The sequence below is a fragment of the Eleutherodactylus coqui genome, chromosome 5 (genome assembly GCF_035609145.1).
Source record: "Eleutherodactylus coqui strain aEleCoq1 chromosome 5, aEleCoq1.hap1, whole genome shotgun sequence".
NCBI lineage: Eukaryota > Metazoa > Chordata > Amphibia > Anura > Eleutherodactylidae > Eleutherodactylus > Eleutherodactylus coqui.
In genome coordinates, this window is record NC_089841.1 from 173,783,366 (window position 1) to 173,801,656 (window position 18,291).

General features: G+C 45.1%; 1 protein-coding gene across 1 annotated transcript; it reads right to left on the reverse strand.

The window, feature by feature from the left end:
• Window positions 1–13,802: 13,802 nt before the first annotated feature.
• LOC136628872 (olfactory receptor 6B9-like) lies at window positions 13,803–17,202 on the reverse strand. Its single transcript, XM_066604966.1, has 2 exons — window positions 17,105–17,202; window positions 13,803–14,745 (listed from the first exon to the last, which is right to left on the reverse strand). The coding sequence occupies exons 1-2, from the start codon at window positions 17,200–17,202 to the stop codon at window positions 13,803–13,805; spliced, it is 1,041 nt and encodes a 346-aa protein (XP_066461063.1).
• Window positions 17,203–18,291: the final 1,089 nt, after the last annotated feature.

The following is an 18,291-nucleotide window of genomic DNA, read 5'->3' on the forward strand; positions in this document are numbered from 1 at the left end:
GAGTGCTGATGATTCATAGTAGCCTGACTGCAGGGAAGAAGTGACAGGAGAGCAGGACAAAGAAGTCCCGTCCTCCAGTTCGGTGGGGTGCCTCAGCGGTGAGACCACCACTGATCATGGATAGCGAATAATTTGATATTTTGGTACAATCACTTTAACAGTTTGATAGATGCTGTTGTTTATATCATGGTAATATAATAATATTTCTTTGAGTTTGTCAAAACTCACACAATCAAAAGTATCCAGTTCACTGTATAATTTAGGTGGTTTGTACAAGTAAGCAAAGAGACTGTACATAGGTGCACAGAGTTCCTGCTATAGGCATTCAATGTATTGCCATATGGTATCTCAATAATGCAGCATAATATGTAGGTTCCCTTAGGAGTAATGCCTGTTATTAAAAACAGCTCAGTAGCATGTCTCCCAAACATTCATATTTAATCCAACAGAAAAAAACAAAAGCCTTATATAGTGTTGAAAATTTAAAAGTTTTCTGGTGCAAATTGCATCAGAAAACTATCAAACCTGTCTTGTGCCAATATAATTTCTTCATAAAAAGGGGAGTTTGGCCTAAATTATGAAAAAAATTGTGCCAAAAGTTTGGCAGAATTTTTTTACTAAAATAAGCAAACTAAAAAATGATCTAAAATTGGATCAGATAAGTCTTAAAAGTGAGCAAAATTATCTTTCAGCAGAGCTACTGGCACATTTTAAGACGGTCTAGTCTACATTTGCACTATCTGACTTTTAGACACTATTAGTAAATCTCTATCACCGTGGCAACAGTATACTTCAAAGCAAAAATTCTAAATTTATCCCCGGGAAGAACTGTCTGACTGATACATAAAACTTAACGTTTAATATTTAATTAATAAAATAAATTTGTGGACAAACACGTACAAAAAGTATTTAAAATGATAGTCACACCACCCTCAGATATTAGGGATGGCTCTTTATATAGAGCCTAAGGAATTCCACAGACCCCCTAGAGATCAGGTGCATATGCCACTTAATGCCCAAACTTATGCGTTCCGACTAGTGGGCGTAGACACTGTCTCGTCTACAAGGGGTGGGTACTGGAGTAATGGTTCAATTTATGGACTCACAGTGTATACCCACACGCACCCCTTTTGAAGGTAAGATGTAAATGTATATGCCACCTTAATGCCCAAATTGTACGTTCCAAGTGGTGGGTATAAACAAATGTCCCATCTACAGGAAGTGGGTACTAGCGTGATTTTTCCACTTCTCCACTAGTGTACAATAACAGTATATGGGGGAAAGGGACTGTCCAATATTGCCCTTATGGGGTGACCTATGTCAGGTTTCACTCATATAGGGTGAAGCAAGAGTGGTTGTCACCTCCACTATTTAAGTGGGTAGGAAAGGACAACATATAGTCTCTACTCCTCCAACCCTATATAACCGTATCAATATGGTCTAACGCAGTCTAATATTGCCGCAGTAGACAATGCGGCAATATTAGACTCCGTTAGACCATATTGATACGGTTATATAGGGTTGGAGGAGTAGAGACTATATGTTGTCCTTTCCTACCCACTTAAATAGTGGAGGTGACAACCACTCTTGCTTCACCCTATATGAGTGAAACCTGACATAGGTCACCCCATAAGGGCAATATTGGACAGTCCCTTTCCCCCATATACTGTTATTGTACACTAGTGGAGAAGTGGAAAAATCACGCTAGTACCCACTTCCTGTAGATGGGACATTTGTTTATACCCACCACTTGGAACGTACAATTTGGGCATTAAGGTGGCATATACATTTACATCTTACCTTCAAAAGGGGTGCGTGTGGGTATACACTGTGAGTCCATAAATTGAACCATTACTCCAGTACCCACCCCTTGTAGACGAGACAGTGTCTACGCCCACTAGTCGGAACGCATAAGTTTGGGCATTAAGTGGCATATGCACCTGATCTCTAGGGGGTCTGTGGAATTCCTTAGGCTCTATATAAAGAGCCATCCCTAATATCTGAGGGTGGTGTGACTATCATTTTAAATACTTTTTGTACGTGTTTGTCCACAAATTTATTTTATTAATTAAATATTAAACGTTAAGTTTTATGTTCCTATTAGTAAATCTACACCAATGTGCCTCATTTATTAAAAATTGTCTTTGTTGTCCATAGCAAATCAGATTTCAGCTTTCATTTCTAAACCTGCTCTGATAAAATGAAAGTAATGCTGTGATTGGTTGCTGTGAGCAACACAGTTAGATTTTCTTTAAGGGTGACTACTAGAGATGAGCGAGCACCAAAATGCGCGGGTGCTCGATGCTCGAGTCAAACGTTTCATAATGCTCGAGAGCTCGTTTCGAGTAACGAACCCCAATGAAGTCAATGGAGGACTCGAGCATTTTTGTATGGGACCAATGCTCTGCATAGGTCATGACTTGTCAGACACCAGAAAACATCAGAAAGTCATGGAAACACCATAGAAACAGATAGGGAGGGCAGGGGCAGCATGCATGGCTGCATCTAAGGCTCCCAGGTCCCACTATTAAGCCAAAATGCGGGCAAGAGTCTGGCGTCACCCCCTAACAATTTACTTCGGACAAACCCTCATTAGCAAGGCACACGCACTGGCACACCTTAGCTAAGCACCACACTACCTGCAACCATTGACAAGCACTGCTTGAGGTTGACACTGCAGCCTCTTCTCCTGGGTTACATGCTGGCATTGCTATCCAACCCCCCGCATGACCCTGCGTCCACAGCGCACACAAAAGTTTCCCTGCGCAGCGTTCAGCTGCCCTCATGCCACACGCTCACTTCATAGCCACACCACCCTCATGTCGATTTATAAGTGCGTCTGCAATGAGGAGGAACCAGAGGCACACACTGCAGAGGGTTGGCAAGGCCAGGCAGCGACCCTCTTTGAAAGTGTGGGTGATAGCCCACAATGCTGTTGAGAATTGATGATAAATTGATGTATGATCATCATTCTAATCCCATGCCACCTCCGTCACAAAATTGTCAGGAGCTGCAAACGTGGGCATAAAGGGGACTCAGGTGCCAGCACTTCTACACATCTCCACAATGCAGCAATACTCTGTGTGGGAAGCATGTGAGCGGGCCCAGGGTCAGGCTCGGTCCCAGCCTCCACCTTGTAGGTGTCAGATAGCTCAACACCACAATGGGAAGTCTTTGAGTTCCTTGGGCTCGCCTATGCTGTCGGTGCACAAAGATGGTAGTGCACAGGAAGAAATCAGAGCGCCCAAACATGGCGGAGTTTCACCCAGCCAAGGACCGCGGCCCACATTTCTACCCTAGTCAGTCAGTGTATTTGTGCCAGACAGGTAAAACACCGCTACGGGACGTCTTTGTGCACCCACAGCATAGGCGAGCCCAAGGAACCCAAGGAAAGTATTACACATAAAGAAATCAGAGTGCCCAAACATGGCAGTTTCACCCCACCAAGGACGTCGGCTCACATTTCTACCCTAGTCAGTCAGTGTATTTGTGCCAGACAGGTAAAACACTGCTATGGGAAATCTTTGTGCACCCACAGCATAGGCGAGCCCAAGGAACTTAGAGATGGTATTAAACATAAAGAAATCAGAGCACTCAAACATGGCAGAGTTTCATCCAGCCAAAGACCTCGGCCCACATTTATACCCTAGTCAGTCAGTGTATTTGTGCCAGACAGGTAAAACACCGCTATGGGAGGTCTTTGTGCACCCGCAGCATAGGCGAGCTCAATGAACTTAAAGACAGTATTACACATAAAGAAATCAGAGCACCCAAACATGGCAGAGTTTCACCCCGCCAAGGACCTCGGCCCACATTTCTACCCTAGTCAGTCAGTGTATTTGTGCCAGACAGGTAAAACACCGCTATGGGAAGTCTTTGTGCGCCCACAGCATAGGTGAGCCCCTGGAACCCAAGGAAAGTTTTACACATAAAGAATTCAGAGCGCCCAAACATGGCAGTTTCACCCTGCCAAGGACCTCGGCCTCGGCTCACACCCTCATTAATCGTGGGCATAAAGCAGACTCGGATGCTAGTGCAGCTGTGAAGGTCTCATTAATGCAGTAACACTCCTTTTGTTTCACCCAAACCAGTGTCTCAGATAACTGTGGTAACACGAGAGAAAATACATGTTGCCCAGCGCTGATCCCCAGACCCGAAGCAGGAGGAGGAGGTGACATAATAAGGATGAGAAACCATGACCCAGGTAGGAGAAGCAATACTCTGTGTGGGAAGTACGTGAGCGGGCCCTGGGTCAGGCTCGGTCCCAGCTTCCACCTTGTGTGACCCAAGGTGCCGTGAGTTAAATAGCTATGGGAAATCCATGGGTCCCCACACACTTCATTCTGTGTAGGTGTCAGATAGCTCAACACCGCAATGGGAAGTCTTTGAGTTCCTTGGGCTTGGCTATGCTGTGGGTGCAGATTTGTGCCAGATAGGTAAAACACCGCGATGGGAAGTCTTTGTGCACCCACAGCATAGGCAGACGGCAGTAACATTTCTGTAGCAAAAGAATAGGCGGACCCCAGTAACATTTTTGCAGCAAAAGTATAGGCAGACCCCTGTAACATTTAAGTAGCAAAAGTATAGGGAGACCCCAGTAACATTTCTGTAGCAAAAGTATATGCAGACCCCAGTAACATTTCTGTAGCAAGAATATAGGCGGACCCCAGTGACATTTCTGTAGCAAAAGTATAGGCAAACCACTCAAACCATTCAGTAGAAACTGCATAGTGGGACCCCAGTAACATTTCTGTAGCAAAAGTTTAGGTAAACACCTCAAACCATTCAGTAGAAACTGCATAGGCAGACCCCACAAACCATTCAGTAGAAAAGGTATAGGCAGACCCCAGTAACATTTTTATAGCAAGAGAATAGGCGGACCCCAGTAACATTTCTGTAGCAAAAGTATAGGCAGACCCCTGTAACATTTCTGTGCCAAGAGTATAGGCAGACCCCAGTAACATTTCTGTAACAAAAGTATAGGCAGACCCCTGTAACATTTCTGTAGCAAGAGTATAGGCGGACCACAGTAACATTTCTGTGCCAAAAGTTTAGGCGGACCCCAGTAACATTTCTGTGCCAAGAGTATAGGCAGACCCCTGTAACATTTCTGTAGCAAAAGTATAGGTGAAGCCCTCAAACCATTCAGTAGAAACTGCATAGGCGGACACCAGTAACATTTCTGTAGCAAAAGTATAAGCAGACCCCTGTAACATTTCTGTAGCAAGAGTGTAGGCGAACCCCTGAAAAAAGTTGGTTATAAAAAGTGTAGGTGAAGGCTGGAAAAATTAGTTAGATAACAGTATAGGCAAGGGCCAAAAAAATTGGTCTATCAAGAGTACAAGTGCACCCCTGAAGAATTGCTCAACCTGGAGGGCAGGTAAAACCCATAAACACTTTTTAAAGATACAGCTCGCTGTTGCTTAATTTGTAACAGAGCCTAGAAACAGCCCTGGGGGAAAAAATGGTTTCTGTTAATGTATCAATACTTTTGAAACGTTCAAAAATTGTAAAAAAATTTTAAACAGAGCCTTTGGGCCGCAGAAACATTGTCAGTTCAGTGTGATGACATGCTGTTTTAGCAGGAGAAGTAGGCGGAGGAGGAGTAATAATATCTGAGAGTGATTGATAAAGCTAATTCCCCCTTTTTTTCTGGTGATAGAGAATGTTTTTTCTCCTGCTGCAGCGAAAAGAATCATTATCTTCCGCTGCTTTCCGCTGGTGGAGAAGAGAAGTCTGGGGAAATTCAGCCTTTTTCATCTTTATTAATGTAAGCTTGTTGGCACTGGCAGTTGACAGGTGGGTACGCTTATCCGTGATGATTTCCCCAGCTGCATTAAACACCCTCTTTGACAAGACGCTAGCGGCAGGGCAGGCCAGCACCTCCAGGGCGTACAGCGCACGTTCGTGCCACGTGTCCAGCTTTGACACCCAATAGTTGTATGGAGCAGAGGCATCACGGAGGATGATGGTACGATCGGCTACGTACTCCCTCACCATCTTTTTACAGTGCTCCCTCTGACTCAGCTTTGACTGGGGAGTGGTGACACAGTCTTGCTGGGGAGCCATAAAACTGGCAAAGGCCTTGGAGAGTGTTCCCCTGCCTGTGCTGGACATGCTGCCTGATCCCCGCGTCTGCCCTGCTACTTGGCCCTCGGAACTGCGTCTTCTGCCACTAGCGCTGTGAGATGGGAACTTTAGCATTACTTTTTCCACCAGGGCCCTGTGGTCTTGCATCACTCTCGCACCCCTTTCCTCTTCGGGAATGAGAGTGGAAAGGTTCTCCTTACACCATGGATCGAGAAGGGTGTACACCCAGTAATCCATGTTGGCCAGAATGCATCTAACGCGAGGGTCACGGGAAAGGCAGCCTAACATGAAGTCAGCCATGTGTACCAGGGTACCAGTACGCAACACATCGCTGTCCTCACTAGGAAGATGACTTTCAGGATCTTCCTCCTCCTCCTCTACAGGCCATACACGCTGAACAAATGACCGGCAAGCTGCATGGGTACCCTCTGCAGTGTGGCCAGCTGTCTCTTCCCCCTCCTCCACCTCCTCCTCCTCGCCCTCCCCCTCCTACTCCTCCTCCAAAACATGCTGAGAAATAGACATGAGGGTGGTCTGGCTATCAAGCGACATACTGTCATCCCCCGTCTCGTGTTTCAACCACAAAGCGTCAGCCTTTATGCTTAGCAGCGAACTTCTCAGCAAGCAAAGCAGCAGGATGGTAACGCTAATGATTGCCACATCGCCGCTCACCATCTGGGTAGACTCCTCAAAGTTTCCAAGGACCTGGCAGATATCTGCCATCCATGCCCACTCCTCAGTAAAAAATTGCAGAGGCTGACTACCACTACGCCGCCCATGTTGCAGCTGGTATTACACTATTGCTCGACGCTGCTCGTACAGCCTGGCCAACATGTGCAACGTAGAATTCCAGCGTGTGGGCACGTCGCACAGCAGTCGGTGCTCTGGCAGCTGAAACCGACATTGCAGGGTCCTCAGGGTGGCAGCGTACATGGTGGACTTGCGGAAATGTGCGCAGACGCGGCACACCTTGCCGAGCAGGTCAGACAAGTGGGGGTAGTTTTTCATATACCGCTGAACCACCAGATTGAAGACGTGGGCCAGGCATGGCACGTGTGCAAGGCTGCCGAGCTGCAGAGCCGCCACCAGGTTATACCCATTGTCACACACGACCATGCCCGGTTGGAGGCTCAGCGGCTAAAGCTAGAGGTCGGTCTGCTCTGTCAGACCCAGCAGCAGCCCGGGGGCCGTGTGCCTCTTGTCACCTAAGCTGATTATTTTCAGCATGGCTTGCTGACGCTTCCCCGCCGCGTGCTACCGACTGCTGACGACGTGCTCACACTTCTTAATTGAGAGGTAGAGGTGGCAGAGGAGGGGGAGTGTTTGGAGGAGGTGGCATAAAATGCCGCAGATACCAGCACTAAGGTAGGACCCACTATTCTGGGTGTGGGTAGGACGTGAGCGGTCCCCGGCTCTGACTCGGTCCCAGCCTCCACCAAGTTCACCCAATGTGCCCTCAGGTAGATATAGCGGGCCTGCCGGCCAGTAGTTGTCCACGTCTCCATGGTTAAATGGACCTTCTGAGTAACCGCATTGGTGAGGGCACGATTTATGTTGCGGTAGACGTGCTTGTGAAGGGCTGGGACGGCACACCGGGAAAAATAGTGGCAACTGGGGACCGAGTAGTGCGGGACTACCGCCACCATCATGTTTTTGAAAGCCTCCGTTTCCACAAGCCTGTACAGCAGCATCTCCAGGCTGATTAATTTGGCAATGTGCACGTTTAAAGCTCGTGCATGCGGATGGGTGGCGGCATATTTGCGCTTTCGCTCCAACGCTTGTGTTAGTGACAGCTGAATGCTATGCTGAGAGACATTGCTGGATGGAGTGGAGGAAAGTGGAGGTAAGGGTGTGGGTCCAGGCCCGGCGGCGCTCGTGCCTGTGTCCTGGGAGGGGGATTGGATCTTTGTGGCAGGTTGGGGCACAGGGGAAGAGGCAGTGGTGTGACCTGGAGGCAGTGAATGGCCTTCGTCCTACCTTGTAGGGTGCTTGGCCATCATATGCCTGCGCATGCTGGTAGTGGCGAGACTGGTAGTGGTGGCTTCCCGGCTGATCTTGGTGTGGCACAGGTTGTACACCACTGTTTGTTGGTCGTCCGCACTCTCACTAAAAAACATCCACACCTTTGAACACCTAGCCCTCTGCACGGAGGCTTGCCGCGAGGGGTTGCTTTGGGAAACAGTTGGGGGATTCTTCGCCCTGGCCCTGCCTCTACCCCTGGCCACTTCACTGCTCTTCCAACCTGTTTTGCTGCTGCACTTGCCTCCTGCTATGAAGCCCTGTCCTCAGTAGGCTTAGCAAACCAGGTGGGGTCAGTCACCTCATCGTCCAGCTGCTCTTCCTCTAAATCCTCTGTGCGCTCCTCCCTCGGACTTACTGCCCTTACTACTACCTCACTGACAGACAACTGTGTCTCATCATCCTCATCCACAAAAAGCTCTTGAGACAGTTGCCGGAAGTCCCCAGCCTCATCACGCAGACTCCGGGAACTTTCCAAAGGTTGGGCATCGGTCACGACAAACTCCTCAGGTGATACAGGAACCGTTTTTTCCCACTCATGGCAGGGACCCGAGAACAGTTCCTGGGAGTCTGCCTGCTCATATGTCATTTTCATGGAGTGAGGAGGCTGGGAGGAAGGAGGAGCAGCAGCCAGAGGATTCAGAGGTGCAGTCCCTAGGCCGGAAGTAGTGGACTGCGTAGAAGACTGGATGGTCGATACATTGCTGGACGCGTTTTCTGCCATCCACAAGAGGACCTGCTCACACTGCTTTGTTTGTAATAAAGGTCTACCACGGCGATCCGTAAATTGTGATATGAAGCTGGGCAGCCCAGAAACTTGCCTCTCTCCTAATCCCTCAGCAGCCGGCTGTGATTCACCACGCCCAGGAACTTGGCCTGTGCCCACACCCTCACTTGGACATCCGCGTCCTCGACCCTTACCCCTACTCCTCATGGCGGATTAAGAATAGAGCAGGGCCAAAATAATTACCCCACTGTACAGCACTGACAACTGTGGCTTAATTCACCGTACAGAGACTCTATGCTGTGACTTGAAAGAATTAACCCGCTGTTTTGCGCTGAAACCTAGGGGTAACTTACCGCTCGCAGAGACTTGTAGATAAGAGAGACTGTATGGAGTGGGAGAAGACTCTAAAGCCAGTGGATAGTGCTGGTAACTGCGGCTATCTCAACCCCACCAAGGAAAGGGTATTGTGAGACGCTCTGCGCAGTGGCAGAGCTGAAATACTTTGCAGTGGCCCAGGAAATATTACAGTACTGTTTAGCGGTGAGACCTCTGTCTAATGCACTGCAGACACAGAATGGTATAACTGAAGTCGCTTGCAGTAGGCTAGGAAATGTTAGAGTGCAGTTTCACGGTGAGAGCTGGTTGTACGGCACTGCAGCCTGAGAAAGCTATTACTGAAAGGCTGGTAACAGACCTAGATGCGTAATGCAAAAATTGATGCACTACTGCTCCCAGCCAGCCACAACTATAATTCACACGGTCAGATGTAGCCCTAAGAAGGACCGTTGGGTTTCTTGAACAGAGGATCAGGAGGACTGTATAACTTTCCCTATATAAGTAGCTGTGTCCCTACACTCTGCCTTATGCACTGCACACACAGAACAGTATAGCTGAAATGTCCTGCACAGCCCGAGATGCTTAAAAAAAATGGTGAACTACTGCTCCCAGCCAGCCACAACAGTAATGCACACTATGAAGAGTAGTCCTAAGAAGGACCATTGGGATTCTTGAAGACAGAATCCTACGCTAACACTATCAGTGTAAAAGCAGCAGCACTTTCCCTAACCTTTGCCATCATGCGTCTGAGGCGAGCCGCGGGCAGCACCAGTTTAGATACTCGGCAGTCACCTGATCGGCCCAGCCACTCACTACTGTGGGGGGGGGAGAGGGCTGGCACATCACAGCAGGAAGTGGTAATGCCTTCCTGCATGTCTATTGGCTAGAAAATGGCGCTAAACATGCGAGGACGGAAATGCAATTGACTCGAGTACCGCGTGGTGTTCGTCTCGAGTAACGAGCATCTCGAGTACCCTAATACTCGAACGAGCATCAAGCTCGGACGAGTGTGCTCGCTCATGTCTAGTGACTACCCACTAGTGTTTGCGAATTTGCTGTGTTTTTTTTTCCAGGTGTCTATGGGACTTTCTAATGTTAAAAACGCATTGCAGCAAAATTGCAATTTACCGTGAAATCGCGATTTTGTGTGATGCGATTTTAACATTAACAAGTCCCATAGACCCCAGAAGAAAAAAAACGCTGCGAATTTCGCAGTGATAAAGAACTGTAGTGGGTAGTCACCCTTAGGGTGCCTACCCACTAGCTTTTTTTTCTGCTGCTTCATAAACCCTTCCCTGAAAAGCCATTTAAAATAGTGCAAAAAAATTTTAAAAATCAATACTCACCTCCCTTCAGCTGCTGGGACTCAGCCGCGACTTCTGACGCTGTCCCCGTCTCTGTAGCTCTCAGCTATTAGCAGCCGGGGATTTAAAATCCCCATCTGCTGGTAGCTCTGATTGTGATTGGCTTAAGACCTTCAGCTAATCCCAATCAGAGCTACCAGCAGGCGGGGATTTTAAATCCCTGGCTGATGATAGCTCAGCAGCGCTACAGAGCCAGGGACAGTGGCAGAAGTCACTGCTGAGCCCCGGCAGGTGTCAGTGGCTTTGCAGGGAAGGGCTTCATAAGCCATTCCCTGAAAAGCCTTTTAAAATAGTTAAAAAAAATACTCACCTGCCGGTGCTCAGCGTCGCCTTCTGCCGCTGTCCCCAGCTCTGTAGCTCTCAGCTATCAGCAGCCGGGGATTTAAAATCCCCACCTGCTGGTAGCTCCAATTGTGATTAGCTGAAGTGCTTCAGCCAATCACAATCAGAGCTACCAGCAGGCAGGGATTTTAAACCCACGGCTGCTGATAGCTCAGCAGTATTACAGAGCCAGGGACAGTGGCAGAAGTCGACGCTGAGCCCCGGCAGCTGTCAGTGGTTTTGCAGGGAAGGGCTTCCTAAGCCCTTCCCTGAAAAGCCTTTTAAAATAGTAAAAAAAAAAATACTCACCTGCCGGGGCTGAGCGTTGCCTTCTGCCGTTGTCCCCACCTCTGTAGCTCTCAGCTATCAACAGCCAGGGATTTAAAATCCTCGCTTGCTGGTAGCCCTAATTGTGATTGGCTGAGCTACCAGCAGTTGGGGATTTTAAATCCCCGGCTGCTGATAGCTCAGCAGCGCTACAGAGTCGGGGACAGTGGCAGAAGTCACCGCTGAGCCCCGGCAGCTGTCAATGGCTTTTCAGGGAAGAGCTTCATAAGCCCTTCCCTGAAAAGCCAATTAAAAGTAGTGTAAAAAAAAAATACTTGCCTGTCAGCCGCTGCTGTGTCCCCCGCGGGGATGAAGAATACATCTGCATATGGCAGATATTTCTTTCATCCCCGCTAGTTAAAAAAATTTCCTGCTGCTACATCTGCCACATCAGTGGCAGATGCAGCAGAGGAATTCTTTAATTCTCTACCACAGCTGTCACACATGTCAGCTGCGTTAGAGAATTCTGCTGCCAGCAACTGATTTCAGGGAAGGGCTTTGAATATAAGCCCTTCCCTGAAAATCAAGTAAAAGTGGTTTTTAAAAAAAAACAAAATAGATACTCACCGCCCTTCAGCTCCCAGGGCACAGCCGCGTCTTCTCCTGCTGTCCCCTGCACTGTGGTGCTGATCTATCAGCAGGCGGGGATTTTAAATCCCCGCCTGCTGAAAGAGCTGAATGTGATTGGCTGAGGTACTCAGCCAATCACAGGCAGCTCTCACCTGTCATGCATTTGGGGAGAGCTGCCTGTGATTAAGCTTTATTTAACTTTTTTAAATTTTTCCATGATCGCCGTTATCCATTGGATAGCGGCAATTTCGGTCTCGGGGACCAGTCTCTGCGTTCCTCAGTGACATCTCCTGCTTCCCTGACTAGCCGGGAGCCAGAATATTTAAAGTGACTCGCGACGATCTGGCCTTCTGCGCATGCATCACCGTTTTTTCTTTGGTGTGCATGCGCAGAAGACTGCTAAAGGTCCTTTCCAGACCAGATTTTTGTGGGATATCGTGGAGGGCGGGTGTAAGTAGTTTCAGCATCCCTCATGGACTTTTTTTCACTTTTTATTTACTTAAATGTGATCAGTGCTATCCATTGGATAGCGCCGATCACATGATGGGTGGGGCTTCCCGCGGCCCCCCATGACAGCTCCATGTTGTCGGCTACTCCGGGAGCCAACAGCATGAAGCTGTCATGTCCTCAGCCCACATGGCTTTAATCATCAGAGGAAACATGTTTTTATGTCCCTGAGGATTAAAGCCCACTTAGCTAGGACGTAAAAAGGTAATGGAGCTGTCACTAATGGGGTTAAAAATTTAATTATTAAGCATGAATCTACCTCTTAATTCACCTCTTATTTTTAATGCTTAAAAATAGAATTATTATATTTTAGAGGATTTTTCCCAATTAGTGACTGATTTAAGAAATCACAATTTATAGAGAGGTAGGATGAAGTCAAGATTCTGTCCCCCTGCTTCATCAGTGATATTGGGGAAGGTCTATCAAGCTGTCTTATAGTAAGAGTGTCCTTTGTTGCTCAAGGCAACCAATCACAGCTCGGCTCTGGAAAAATGAAATCTGCACTCTGATTGGTTGCTATGGGCAACAAAAGACATTCTTGTTATAACTTTCTTCCTATTATTTGACATGTGCTGCACTCAGATTCGACAGTGCACAGTGATTCCTGGGCTGCCTACAAAAATATTGAACCGGCACTGAATTTAAGTCATGAAAGTATCAATCACAGGGATTTAAAATCTTGGTTTTCCACATGGTGCCCACATGCAACTTATAGAGCCTTACTGGAATAAAGGTAAGGCCCCAATGAAGACGAAAAGAGGTGTTCTTTGTGATTTGCTTCCAACATGTCTCGCAGAATTAATGTGGAGAGATCGGTTCAGCAAAGAAGCCTTCTCAATATTGCCCAGTAGTTTCCGGTTTAGGATTATGCGGTATGATTATGTTTGTTATGGTTATGCTTATAAATAAATAAATTGTTATCACTAAAAATATTGGCATGGGGCATGTTTCATTTGGCACACATATATATGTCCAAGGAGAGACATGATCTTCCCTACTTCATTTGTGTTAACAACATGTGTGTCAAGTGAAGTTTATGTCCTCGGTGGATATGATCTTTTCTTGATCTGAGAGGTATTGTCATTCCATGAACCCTGTCCCTGATGCATGTTTGGCTGTCTTCCTCTAGAGTGATTGTTTTTTTAATGCAGAAAACTTTAGTAGTTTTCAGTTGCCAACCTTGCAGTACCATCCCTAACACATAATTGGGTGCCTGCTTCTATAGTGATTGACTTTTCAATTTATATATTATTCTAATTTATGTTTATGGTGATTTTAGAAAAGTAACAATAAAGGTTGTTAGGGAAAGTGGAAGGCAGAAAGAAGAGAGGCCGACCAAGGGCAAGATGGATGGATGATATACTTCAGGTGATGGTCTGGACCTAGGTGGAGTTAGGGGCGGCGACAGCTGACAGGAAGCTCTGACGTGGGCTGGTCCACGAGGTCACAAAGAGTGGAAAGCGACTGATCGAATAAACAACAACAATAAAGGTGAAGTTGTCCTTCTGCGATACCTAGAAAGGTATTGTGAATTTCAGCAATCAGCCTGAAGAAGGAGTCAATAATTTCTTTAGTGCTTGTTGAACTTCACGATTTCTCAGACAGTAAATCACCGGGTTTAGAAGTGGAGTCAAAACTGTGTATGAAATAGTAACTAATTTATTTCTATCCAATAAGTCAGCTTTTCTTGGTCTGGCATAGATGAACAATGTTGTTGTATAAAATATAATGACTACAATTAAATGAGAAGCACAGGTAGAGAAGGCTTTTTGACGTCCTTGTTTGTTTGCCATATTTAGAACTGCCCTGATTATACAAATATAGGTGACAATTATCACTACGACAGGAATTAGGATAATAACCATGGCTAAGATGAAATCCATCAGCTCTATGAAAGTTATGTCTCCACAAGCCAAGTTTAGTAAAGGAGAAATGTCACAAAAGAAATGGTTGATAATGTTGGGCCCACAGAAGTGTAATCTACAAATATAGATGGTTTTCACTGCGGAAATGGAAAACCCTGTCACCCAGGAACAAATAACTAACTGCAAGCAAACATAGTTGTTCATAATAACCGTGTACCGCAAAGGTAGACATATTGCTACATACCTGTCGAATGCCATGACACCCAAGAGAGCAGATTCAGTGCAAGCCAAGGAAATAAAGGTGTACAATTGAGCGATACAAGCTACTAAAGGGATCTTATTGACATTAGTTAAGAAACTGTTGAGTAGAGTGGGTTGAGTTACTGTAATGTACAAGGCTTCCAATAGAGATAAACTGCAGAGAAGGAAATACATGGGTTTGTGCAGCTTTGAATTAACGGTGATGGTTACAATGATGGACACATTTTCTATTACAGTTAGAATATAAATTATAAGGAAGACACTAAAAAGTACAAACTGGAGCACTGGAGAGGTTGGAAATCCAATCAGGATGAAATCAGTGATATTGTTATAATATGGTTCTGTTCCAATCGCAGACCTGTGAATGTGATTCCATTACACATAACATATGAGAGGCAACAGATTCCCATGTTCTACTCATGTTCTATAATCATTGTATGGCATATGCATGAAACATTTAATGACATTTTCAATTGCATACTGTAGATATGTGTAACAAATGTGTGCATCCAAGATGTCCACTATATGTGATAAAATAATGTATCCTTCAACATTCTGAAATATTTCCATCCATTTATAGTTGAGGCATTTTCTAAACCAAATAAAATCTGTTTCTATTCTCAGTCATACAAATAATTTTACCATTTGATATGACATATATTGCGTTTTATTAAGGTGGCTGTAAAAAACATAAAAGGAATCTGTTAGGAAAATGTAGGTCCTCAAACCACCACTAACCTGTTGACTGTTTACATAACAGTGACATCATCACAGGTTCTGTAAGCAGATGACTGGTGTCAGGCTCTGCATGTAACTCAATCACTCACTCACAGACAGGTGGTCATTAGTATTTTGACTAGTAATTATTAGGAACTTATAGTGCCAGTGTTTCTGGTGGTGCAGCACGCCACACAGCTGTGCAACATTGACGTCACACACACACACACAGCTCTGCTTCATGTAAATCACATACAGCTCTGTTACATACATTCTTTATCCCATACAACAGGGATGACAAGCAGCACAGCACTCAGGATGAAGGACCTGTGATGATGAAGAGGTGAGTAGATAGCGTCTGCCCGATTTTTCCTGCACAATGTGTTCACTACGTATGGGAAAGATAGGGCAGATCCTATCTTTTCTCAGCTATAGTATTCACAGCCAAGAAATCCCAGCAGTTAAAATGAAACCACTGAACTCCTAATGAGATAAGTGGTTTTGTTTTTTGTCCCGTTATACGGCCATGATTATCAGGCCGTAATTCACGCTTATACATTTAAGCCCCTATGCTGTATTGGTCGGAATAGGCAAAGGCATTATTGTCCAACTATTACCATCTTGGATACAGTATGGTAATGGTTTTGGAACTTCTCTCCTTCTCACGGGTTCCCTTTTAACGCCTTTGCAACATCCAGTGTACTTGAATGTGTAAGGGGGTGTCCCATGGAGTTTCGTATAATCTCTTATGTGTCTTTAAATAACACCGTGTTTGGAGGACTATGAGAACAGAGGTTCCAGAGTGTGAATGGTCTGGCACTTAATTTCCTGTTTGCTTCACTGGTTGGTCAGTGAGTGAGAAACACTGTGATTTGCTAAAAGTGCTGCAGGAGTGTCTCTTGCACACTAGAAAACTGCAGACAGGACCTAACGGGTGACTTGTCCAAACGCCCTATGGGTGAGTGAGGTGAGGATTGTTGCCTATAAGCAACTAGCAGCAGCCACACTCAGCATAGACGTTCTGTAATTGGCCTGTGCCCGGCCTGAATGAATTAATCCCTTAATCTTCCAGAACATACATTTACATCATGGAAGTTTAGGGTTTGTATGCAGCGGGATCACGAGTCAATCCCACTGCACACAATAAGATGGCTGGCTGTCTTTGAAAGCCGATACCTGTCCACAACTGCAACTATCGGTATTCATACTGATCGCGACAGTTAACCTTTTAAATGTTGCAGGATTAATTCTAATTGTAGCATCTAAATGCCCCAATTGGAGTTCAGGGGTCTCACATGGTGATGAGATCGCTGTGTGCTGTTCGTCACCATGGCAGCCGGGGGCCTTCTGAAGGCCCCCAGGGCTGCCTCTATGGATTGCCTATCAAGCCATGCCTGTGTTGTGGCTTGATAAACAGCCTTTCAGATTGCAGAATATGGAATACTATGGTGTAATGTTATACTGCAAGATCACAAGCTTAAGTCCCCTTAAGCTTGCAATCCTGCAGTATACTTTTTCAGTCCCTATGGGGACTGAAAAAGTGCTAGAGAGAATTTGAAAAAAAAAATTTAATTAATTGTTAAAAAAATAAAAGGTAATAAAACTTTTCCCATATTTATAACAAAAAAAAAATAAAATAGCCAAAACATATTTTGTATAGTTAGTTGCGTCCGTAAACGTCCAATCTATTAAAGTAATGCATTACTTATCCTGCACAGTGAATGTTGTCAGAAAAAAAAAAACACATCTGTATTGCACTTTTTTCGTCTCCCTGTCTCCAAGAAAATAATAATCACGAATCCCCATCGTACGGACTAGAACAGCAGTACATAAAATAAGGAGGTGAGAGAAAGACATAAAAGTTGCACGTCTCTAGGGGGAAACTCTGTTGGACTTTAACTCCGTGGTCTATGCAGACAGCTAAGGATGTCATGGTTTCCTAACTTGTGGGTTATCACAGCTAAGGACTTCAAAAATGCTGTAAGTAGTTTATGTCTTACAAACTGTCACACAGCGGGTTAACGGCATCAATGTTAAAGACATCTGGTTTCGAGGAATTAAAAACTGTAGTGGACTGTAAAATTGCTGATACGGCCATACTGGCCATTTTGCTTGTTATCGGGTGATGATAAATACACTGCATATCCCAGACAGAGACTAACCTGCCCGCTACTCCTCTAACTTTCCTGGTGGATAGGAACATAACCGATCTTTCACCTCGGTCAACTCCTTCATATGGAGCAGGCTTAGGAGTTGAACTGGCTCCATATACATTAGGTACCGGCTGTAAAGCACAGCTGACCCCTGGCTGGAATGGTCAGGATTGAGAATAACTCTGATCCAATCTATGTATCTCTATAGATACCTTGGTCAGTGTTGACCATGACATTTAAATGGTTTGACATAATTGGGAGGTGCTGTCCGGTCCTTATGGCAGCTAGAGACCTTCTAAAGACCTTGCAAAGGCCTCCCAGCCTGCAATGGTAATATTTCTACTACACTCTGGCTGTGAAAGTGATCAAAAATTCAAGTTCCACTTTTAGACAAAAAAATTGTAAACAGCAGTTGAATACAATTTTTTAAGAATATAAAATATTCAAATTTAAAAAATAAAAATATGTTCTCATTTTTAACATAGAAAATCTAAACAATAAAAAATGTAAATAATTGCAATTAATGCATTAAAAATGCCCAAACTAATAAAACGTAACTTTATACTACACGGTGACGCCATTAAAAAAAAACAATGCCAGATTTGCATTTTTTGTTTCCAGCATTCCCTCAAAAAAAAAAAGCTGAATAAAAAAAACAATAAAAAAGAATTGAAAAGTTTATGCACCTTAAAAAAAAGAAAAAAAACTACAGCTCAGCCCACAGAAAACAAACCCTTAAAGAGCTCCGTGGAGAGAAAAATGTATGACTGTTGAAATGTGGTGATCAAAAGTGAATTTTCTTTTTAAGTAGTAAGACATTTGGTATCTGCATAATTGTACTGACCCACAGAGTAAAATTGATGTAATTTTTAGCCCACCGTGAAGACCATAAAAATTAAACCCCCTAGACAGGGCACAATTACCTGTTTTCCATTTCACCCCACTTACAATTTTTTGTTACCTTTTTTTTGTACATTATATGGTACATTAAATGTTACCACTGAAAAAAATACTTGTCTGGCAAAAAACAAGCC